Below are 9,080 nucleotides of genomic sequence, written 5' to 3'. Positions count from 1 at the left end.
TGTGTAGTTCTCAGGCCTGGACTACTGTCTAATGGGCATTAAAGATAGACCAGAAGAATCATAGCCCAAGCTCTGTTGTTCTCCAGGGATGGAAATGTAGTGAAAACTGCCCAAAAATAGAAGCTTGCTCTCTAAGTACATATATGAACAAACACGTGTGAAGATTCTCTACTGAATATGCTTCCCTCTGTAGCATATTTATTATCCTGGTAATTTACCATGGTTTCCAGGTCAAATCCTATTCTAAACTTTTAAAATTAAACAGTTAGGATTTACAGTTTCAGATAGGACTTTCCTAGCATAAGAGGGACGAGAATGTAAAATAGTTTAGAGAAGTCCAAGGCTAAGGATGAAAACTACATTTATTTTCTTCACATCTCTTCCTAGAAAGATGATGGTGCCCCCTTGAGACCAGGACTGAGGGACTATGGTAGCATTGTGGGAGGAAACTCCGTATCAAACGATCGTGATGATCCTTCCCTCATAGCCAGGGTACAGAAGCACAACAGGTGATTGCAAGGAGACAGCCTCTGCTCACCCAGGACAGGAAATTCCCTCAGAATTCTAGTGCACAGCACTGAAAAGTTAAAAAATATTTCAAAATTCCAAAATCCAGTTCTTCCCACCAGTTCTATCAAAACTGGAATTTAGTAATAAAAAACACACAGTTCCACAAAGCTGGTTAAATATGCAGTTTTCTGCTGTAGAATGACCAATCACAGGGGAGACACTTTAAATCTGCCCACCCTCCTTTTGTTACTACATAAGTGCCTCTCGGTCTGATAAGCTTCTATGGATCTCCTGCTTATCATCAGCATCATCGTCATCAGCTGGATCATTTTCCTCACCCGATTCAACATATATAGGCCAATCATTGTCTGTATCACCCTTTTCTTGACCTTCTGATGAAGGTTCCATCAGACTGAGGTTAATGGGCATTGAATCCTCATGCGTAGTCGTTACACAAGTGCAGCTGTCACACAAGCCAAAGCGTCGTAATCCCTGCGATAGGCTACTTGTGAACGTTCTTCTGCAACCCTTGCAGATAATTGGCTTGTTTGATCGGTGCACCTGATCAATGAGAAATAAAACATCATTGTAAAAGTGGTTGGCCTATCTTGTTGCTTTAGCTCTTTTTGGGGATGCTGCTTGCATATATTCCAAGGCGAAACACACAGCAGCATTTACCAAACTTGCAGGGCAAATGATCACATCACCTTTCTAAGAACAAAGGTTTTGGATTATATAATTGTATTGCATTAAATGTCAATTTCTTAGTCTTAACCATTGCCCAGTTAACCTTACTATTGAGAGCAGAATCATTCTATCTTCTACTGTACTTTAGAACAGCCTTAAATCAAAATGTGATACATATACATTCTTTACACGCACCAGCAGAATGACTGAGAAACACCGAACACAGGAGCTTACTATTTATTTTTAAATCTGCTTCTGAGAGATATCTGCTTTCATCAAACTTACACTCAGAGCATGACTCCGAAGGTGCTCCTGCCGGGTGAAGCGTTTGCCGCATGTCTCACAAGGGTAGGGTCTCTCGCCTGTATGAGAGCGAATGTGCCGTTTTAGTATTCCCTTCTGCTTAGCGGTGTAGGGACAGAACGGGCATTTGTGGAGCTTGATTGGCACAACTAACACATCACCTTTTAAAAAGAAAACAATATATTTTAGACAATTCAACAAAGTTAGCTAGGTTGCTCGTTACAATCCTTGCCTGCAAGCTAGGGCCAGAATACTCACATATTTTTCCTCTTTGTATTTGACTCACTTGGATGATTTTTTTTTTTTTAATTTTATGGTCTCTTTTTTAAAAGCTTATGGAGCTGCAGGTTCTTAGAACCCTTGAAAATCAGGCAATTTTAAAATAAATTTAATAAATTGGCAAAATTGGTTTCTGGTGTGATGTGTTTGCTTGACTATGCTCAATATGTGAGCCATTGAAAGCTTCTTGTTATTTGCAAATTTATTTTTGAAAAAGGTGTCATATTAACAGCACTGGAAACTAAAGTCTTTAATTTAGCCACAGAAAAGTGCACAAGCACTAGCAAGTTTTCCAATATGCTATAATAATGGGCGTCAATTTAGACACAGAGGGACCATCCCTAAAGGTAATTTATGCCTCTGTCCCCATTCAAGTCTTAGTAGGCTTTCTACTGGGACTAATAGGAGTCTTTCATCTCTAATACATTTGCTGTTTTTTTTTTTCCAGTAAAATATGCCTAGATTCAGAATATACACATACAATTAAACACTGATAAAATTCATGTGAGAAGATGCAAAAATTGAGAATTGTATTTGAAGATTAAATTTTTAAATAAAAATTGGCATTACTGAGCTTCTTGATGGTAGCCAATACATGACTGACTAGAGATGTCCTTTGTAACATGACTAGGATTGGGTGGTGATGTTAAGAGACTAAAAAGTGTGCGTTTCTTTCCTGAATCAGCGTGTAAAATACTTTAAACACATCCTTAACGTTAAAGCACCCCCCTGAAGTCAGGCACCCCACTGAAGTCAATGGGACTTAAGTGCATGATTAAAGTTATGCATACACATAGTCCTTTGCTATATTGGCACCTCAAAGATTAAATAAAATCTTTTTCAATAGAAATCAAAATCAGTAAGACCCTAATAATTCATGTGTAGACATATACATATGTACATATACACACAAGCATACACACACACTTTCAAAAACAAGATATCTGAGACTCATTCCGCAACTTTAGCTACCAGGACCTGCGATCAGCGTTCTGTCTCTGCCTTGAAAGAGCTGAATACATCACAAGAACCTAAACCAGCATAAAGAATAGTTTCCTGTTCTACTTTAGGTGCTAGTGACGTCAATTTTTTTTTTTTAAAAGAAACATAGAACCCTGAATGCATATTTCTAGTGTTAAAGTTTCTAGCAAATTCTGTTAATTATTGATGATTTATCAGGTTTTATGTGTATTTCCACTTTTAATGCTAGATTAACAATTTGAAGAGTTTTACTTGAAAAAAACAGCAATGGAACATATCCTATTAGATGTCTGCTATGCTACAGCATTTTGGAAGCAGTAGATGTTATTGTAACAGAATCCTGCCATTAAATATTTCAATTAGGCTGACTGACTTAATAATTTTATCAGATGAACACTGATTCACTACACAGTGAGAGTTCCTTACGGAACCGCTGAACTCTAAGTGGTTTTAAGAACACACTTGTGTGCTTGAGCTAGTGATGGCATAAACGTAGCTTTACTTTCTACAGCAATACACTATCTTTGTGAATAACTCCTATTGCCTGCATCATTATTTTTTAACTTGGCGAATTATGAATGGCTATGAGAACTGAGGTGTACTTCAGACAAGGAGTAGAGCCCACCTTAAAGGACAGTTTTTGAAAGGTAAACAGAGACAGTATTCGGGAAAAGAAATAGTCCTCCAACTTTATTACAAGCAGATGAAGACCCAAAATCGTTAATGGCCATCTTAGGAGAAATGTGTATATTTACATGAGCTTTTTCTCCTTCAGGTCCCCGAAGGTGCTGTCACATAGCCTTCCTGCTGGTGCTGAGAAATCCCAGCATGCATTTGGGCTAGTGAAAGCAGCAGCCCTGATGATCAGCAATGGAGAAGGAAGTCTGTCTCTAGAGGGAAAATATGCAGTGTAGTTAATATTCTGCCTCTCAGTGTTTATAGCATAACCAACATGGGACTATCAGTTTGTCTTTCTGAATCTATAACAACTCTTGTTCATAATGTGACGTTGCATTCCATATGTTTTATGGAAATATGTTTACAAGTGTGAATGTGATGCAACTGGAATATGCTTTATGCAAAAGGTCTCTTGTAAGGTATCATAACAAGTGTTTTAACTTATTGAATATATTCCTCCTACTTGTATGCCATGTATCATCCGTGTATCTGAAGCTAGACATATGAAGTGTAACTCTGAGGTCCTATTGTAATTATGCAAAGTGTGGGCCATTAACAGTGTTTAAAATTTTGATGGCTCCCATTGACAAGGACAATTGGTTGTAAATGGCTGTTTACTTGAGAAATCCCTGTGTATTGTGTGCCAGCCCATGGGTAATGAAGAATAAGGTCACATAGGATATGTGACCAAGTCACAGGATAGTGGAATCCATCTTAAATCTGGTACTTTTCCATTTAGAAGGAGGGGTGGGGACCCAGAGAGACAAAAGATTCCCACCTTCTGCCAAAACTGTAAAAGGGAGTGGAGCAGGACAAAGAGGCTTCCAGTCATGAGAAAACCCCTAGTTTCTACCTAAGATGCCTGCTGGAACGAACAAGGACGGTACTAAGGGAAAGGATTGGGCCCAGACTAGGAAGGAGTCTAGTCTGTGAAAGAAGCTTATTGGAACATCTCTGAGGGTGAGATATTACCTGTAATCAGTTTCTTAATGTATTAGGCTTAGACTTGCGTGTTTTGTTTTATTCTGCTTGGTGACTTACTTTGTTCTGTCTGTTATCACTTGGAACCACTTAAACCCTACTTTTTATACTTAATAAAATCATTTTTGTTTATTGATAAACCCAGAGTAAGTGATTAATACCTGGGGGAGCAAACAGCTGTGCATATCTCTCTATCAGTGTTATAGAGGGTGGACAATTTATGGGTTTACCCTGTATAAGCTTTATACAGAGTAAATGGATTTATTTGGGGTTTGGATCCCGTTGGGAACTGGGTGTGTGGGTGCTGGAGATAGGTGACCTGCTGAGCAGTTTTTGGTTAAAGTCTGCAGCTTTGTGGACCAGGCCTGGGTCTGTGTTGCAGCAGGCTAGCATGTCGGGCTCAACAAGGCAGGGTTCTGGAGTCCCAAGCTGGCAGGGAAAACAAGCTCAGAGGCAAATCTCAGCACATCAGGTGAAAGTCCCAAGGGGGTCTTTGTGACCGAACCTGTCACACATAATACTAACAGTTATAAGAGGTAAAGCTTTTCTTACATTCATCTTTCATTCCAGTGTTGTCCCAAATTATGCTACCACCATTAGACTCCAAAATACCTATTTCAAATACAAGTTTTTAGATCAGAAATACTTACCTTCCAAATGCTGCACTGAACAAAATGAGTGCAGCTTTCTTTTGAAGTCCAGAACAATAGTTTATTTTGCTGTTGCATAAAATTCAGCAATATTTTCCTGTGAAGTATACTGAACAAGAATGAGAATAACCGTTCAATTAACATAGAAAGTGATACATATAAACAGCTTCCTCATCTGTTATACAGACATTATCTACAGCCTCGGGAATTCTCATCTCACCTGTATCCTCACCATACCAGTCGCTGTGAATGTCCATCATGGAACTCATGGCCACCCCTGCATCTTCTGGCCTACCCTCAAAGCCCCGAACAAAGTGATGAACTACATCATCTTTTCTTTGAGCTGCACTGTTGCGTAGCAGGGCCTCCAGGAACTGTTTCATATGGTAGTTATTACAGGCCAAGTCCATTGCCTGGCCACTGTGCAGCCCCTCTTCCATCTGCTCAAGAGATAATGGAGTTGGATACTGCTGTAGTCGTTCACCCACTTCTACCTCCACTTCATCAGAGTCAAATTCTACTTTTGGTTCTACTACCCCTTTGGGCAGAGAAGAATTAATGTCATCTGGAGAATCACTGCTTACAGGGTCTCTCACCACAAGTTCCATTGGGTGGCAGCTGCTACATTCACCACAGGGAGGATCTCTCTGACAATCAGAAATCCTTTCCTTTTCTTGCAGAGAAGAGATGGAGGCAGAGCACTGGCTCTTTGTACCATAAGAAGTGCCCTCCCTGGCAGAACTGGAGCTTCCACTATCAGCCTGATAGAAAGCAGCTTCTCTCTCTATTTTTCTGCAAATATCTAGCGATGACCTGATGTAAGTTTTGCAAAAATTGACCACATCAGTCATCTGCAAGTAGCTAGCTGCTGACATGACTTCAATAACATTTTCCCCACAAAGATCCAGCTTCCCTGAATAAAGGAAATCTAGGATGATGGAGAAGGCCTCTGAAGTAACAATGTCCAAAGAAGCAGTGCTGTGTCGCCCACTGTCTTGAATGTAATGAATCAATAAGGCTCTGAAGTAGCCACTATTAGCAAACAGAATGTTCTTGTGAGCTTTGAAGATCCTGCCTTCCACAATAATACTGCAGTCACAAAAGAAGTCCCTCTTTCTTTGCTCATTGAGCTCTCCCAAGAGCTTCGTGTAATATGACTGCATCTCCATTTCTCCTATTGCTGCTTCTGATCACTGACAAGAAGAAACAAAGAAAGAACATTAGAGCAGAAATTCTTCTCCCTTTGTGGAATCAATCAAAACCTATCACTGTTTTCCCTCCCTCCAAAAAACAAACAAACCCCTCCCTCCCTCCCCCCAACAACCTGGCCTATAGTCATATTCAGACTCTGGAAAACTGGAAATTTTTTTTTAAACCTGAAGTCATTGTAACATTCCAACTACAACAGTCCACGTCCAATTATTATTAGCATTACCACAGCACCAAGGAGCCCTACTCATGGGCCAGAAGCCCACTGTACTAGGCACTGTGCAAACACAGAACAAAAAGATGGTCCCTGCTCTAAAGAGCTTACAATTTAAATAGAGTAGCCTCTGTCATTTCTTAGTGGACAACACACTAGCTTGACAAATTTAGTATCTTATATCCCAACTCAGCCAACCTATCACAGATACATGGCAAAGACGCAGTGACTGCGTACAGTGCTCCAAAGCGTCAGAACAATTCTAAACTTCAGATAGTCTGAGATGGTATCTGCTTTTAATAACTCTTTCAGTAAAACTGATTCCAGGGTAAAATTACAACCTGCCCTGAGAACAGTTTTTGAAGATACCGTTACCAAAGTTCACCTTTTTTCTTATGTACTAGTTGTCTCATTGGATGAGATTACATGCACCTCCACTGACATTAATCCCTTAACTCTTTATAAAGAAGCAGACACTATTATTTTTCTGATATTTGCAGTCAAGGGTGAAACTGGCATAGGCTGGTTGCTCAGGGGCACCTCTGGTGGAAAAGCTGATGAAAACTGGAAAAGCTTAAACATAACAATACATTTTACTTATTTAAGGCTTTCCGCTTGAGAATTTCAGAGAACTTTACAAGCATGAAGCCTCCCAGCGCTCCTGCGGGACTGGAAGCGCTATCCCCATTTTACAGGTAGGGGAATTGAAGAACTGAGCTTAAGCATCCCACAGAAAGTCTGTGGCAGCGCTAGGAACCCAGCTCATTTTACTCCCGCTCCTGCCTTTCGGCCAGGCGCTCTTGTGGCAGTCTACGGGCATGATTTGGCACTGTAGGTTTTATGCTCTTTGGAGCCGAAGTCCCTCCCTTGGGTTAAAGCGGGAAATGCCAAGTCGGCTGGAGAGGAGCCAGCCCTGCCCACCCCAGCAGAACAAACACTCATGGGGCATCTCAGCAGGGCCGAGTCCCTGCAGCCCCCCCCCCCGTTCCCCCCGAGGGATGGGGAGCCCACCAGACTCCGCAGGGTCGGTGCTATCTCGGGTCCGTCGCCTCCCCGCCCCTCAGGATACCCCCCCCCTCACGGGACTGAGCCCTGCCGCCCCTCCCTGCGGGGAAAGGAGTGGGGCTGGGGCCCCTGGGCAGCCCCTCCCCCAGCTCTGTGCAGTGTGTGTGTGTGTGTGGGGGGGGGATTCATGCCGCTCAGCCCCCCGCCCCCAGCCACACCCCGAACCCGGGCTCGGCAGAAGCTTCGCCCCGCACCGACCTGCCCCGTCCCGTCCCCTCCTGAATGAAAATGGGGAACCTCCCGTCTCCCTCTCACCTTTACCCGGCCCCTCGCGCAGCGCTACCGAACCTGACGCACGCGCCGGGCCGGGCCCGCCTCCTCGCCGCACCTCCCGAGCCCAACCCACCAACCCCGCGGCGGGACAGGCCAAGAGGCGGTGCCTCCTTCCCAGCAAGGTAGAGTGCGCCCTTCCCGGCCACCCGCCTGCAGCCCCGCGGAGCATGCGCCCTTCGCCTCGGCCGCCTCCGGGCTTGGAGTGCCCTGCTGTGATTGTCGTCGCGGGGCAGGAGCCAGGGAAAGGGACTACACATCCCAGCATGCACCGCGAGGGCCCAATCTCCTGGGCTGCTGGCTGGGGCTCCCGGGCGGTGCTGGGGGGGTTCGCTGCAAAGGGATGGTGGTGTGAGCATTGGCCTCCTAAACCCAGGGTTGTGAGTTCAATCCTGGAGGGGGCCATTTAGGGATCGGGGGTGAAAATTGGGGATTGGTCCTGCTTTGAGCAGGGGGTTGGACTGGGTGACCTCCTGCGGTCCCTTCTGACCCTGATATTCTATGATTTCATGGAGGTGTTGCCTGAGGTGGGCTGGGCTCTCAGTTTGGGATGGGGTGAAGGCATTTAAGATCAGTATCGTTTGGGGAGTGGCCTCAGCCTCCCTGGTGTGACTACCACCTCTCCTTTCATCCCCAGGGAGCCTAAAGCATGTCACACATTTAATAGGATACGCACAGACTGTGCGTCCCGATGCACCAAACCTGGCTAAATGTCACCAGCAAGAAAATGAAAGGAATAGTCGTATACACCGGAGTCGGGGATTTGAGAGTCCCTCTTCACGAAGCCACCAAATGTCAGTTGTTCCCTACACATACATCAATCCCCATATAGGGCTGCCCCCTTTCTAATCGCACAAAACTGAATACCCTTGCCCTGCCCCTTCTCTGAGGGCCCGCCCCCACTCCCTCCATTTCCCCCGCCTCTTGCTTGCTCTCTCAGGTTCCACCTTGGGGTGCAGGCTCCTGGGTGGGGCCAGAAATGAGGGGTTCAGGCAGAGGTGGAAGTAGGCCGGTACAGCTACCGGCCTGTACTCAGCCAATGTTAAAGTGCTGCCGTGGCAGAGCTTTAACATCACTGCCCCTTTGCTCCCCCCATCCCCCATCTGTGGTGCAGCAGAGCTAAGGCAGGCTCCCTGCCTGCCCTGACTCCTCGCTGCTCCTGGAAGCAGCCAGCATGTCCGGCCCCTAGGTGGAAGCGCGGCCAGGCGGCTATGCGCAGTGTGTGCTGCCCACATTCTCAGGCACCGGTCCCA

General features: G+C 44.6%; 1 protein-coding gene across 1 annotated transcript; it reads right to left on the bottom strand.

Moving 5' to 3' along the window:
- Positions 1 to 280: 280 nt before the first annotated feature.
- ZBTB8B (zinc finger and BTB domain containing 8B) lies at positions 281 to 7,845 on the bottom strand. Its single transcript, XM_077837875.1, has 4 exons — positions 7,813 to 7,845; positions 5,290 to 6,262; positions 1,483 to 1,661; positions 281 to 1,071 (listed from the first exon to the last, which is right to left on the bottom strand). Exons 2-4 carry the CDS (start codon positions 6,236 to 6,238, stop codon positions 760 to 762), a joined length of 1,440 nt encoding a protein of 479 aa, XP_077694001.1. The 5' UTR covers positions 6,239 to 6,262; positions 7,813 to 7,845; the 3' UTR covers positions 281 to 759.
- Between the last annotated feature and the right edge of the window lie 1,235 nt (positions 7,846 to 9,080).

The sequence above is a fragment of the Eretmochelys imbricata genome, chromosome 19 (genome assembly GCF_965152235.1).
Source record: "Eretmochelys imbricata isolate rEreImb1 chromosome 19, rEreImb1.hap1, whole genome shotgun sequence".
Classification (NCBI taxonomy): Eukaryota; Metazoa; Chordata; order Testudines; family Cheloniidae; genus Eretmochelys; species Eretmochelys imbricata.
This window is presented reverse-complemented; position numbering and strand designations above follow the sequence as displayed.

What these genes read in the sequence shown, in the direction of transcription:
- ZBTB8B (XM_077837875.1), bottom strand. Translation starts at nt 6,238, where the DNA reads ATGGAGATGCAGTCATATTACACGAAGCTCTTGGGAGAGCTCAATGAG. An exon ending in CTGGTATGGTGAGGATACAG is followed by an intron (nt 1,662 to 5,289) that starts GTGAGATGAGAA and finishes TCTTTTTAAAAG; the next exon opens with GTGATGTGTTAGTTGTGCCA. An exon ending in TTCGGAGTCATGCTCTGAGT is followed by an intron (nt 1,072 to 1,482) that starts GTAAGTTTGATG and finishes CTCATTGATCAG; the next exon opens with GTGCACCGATCAAACAAGCC.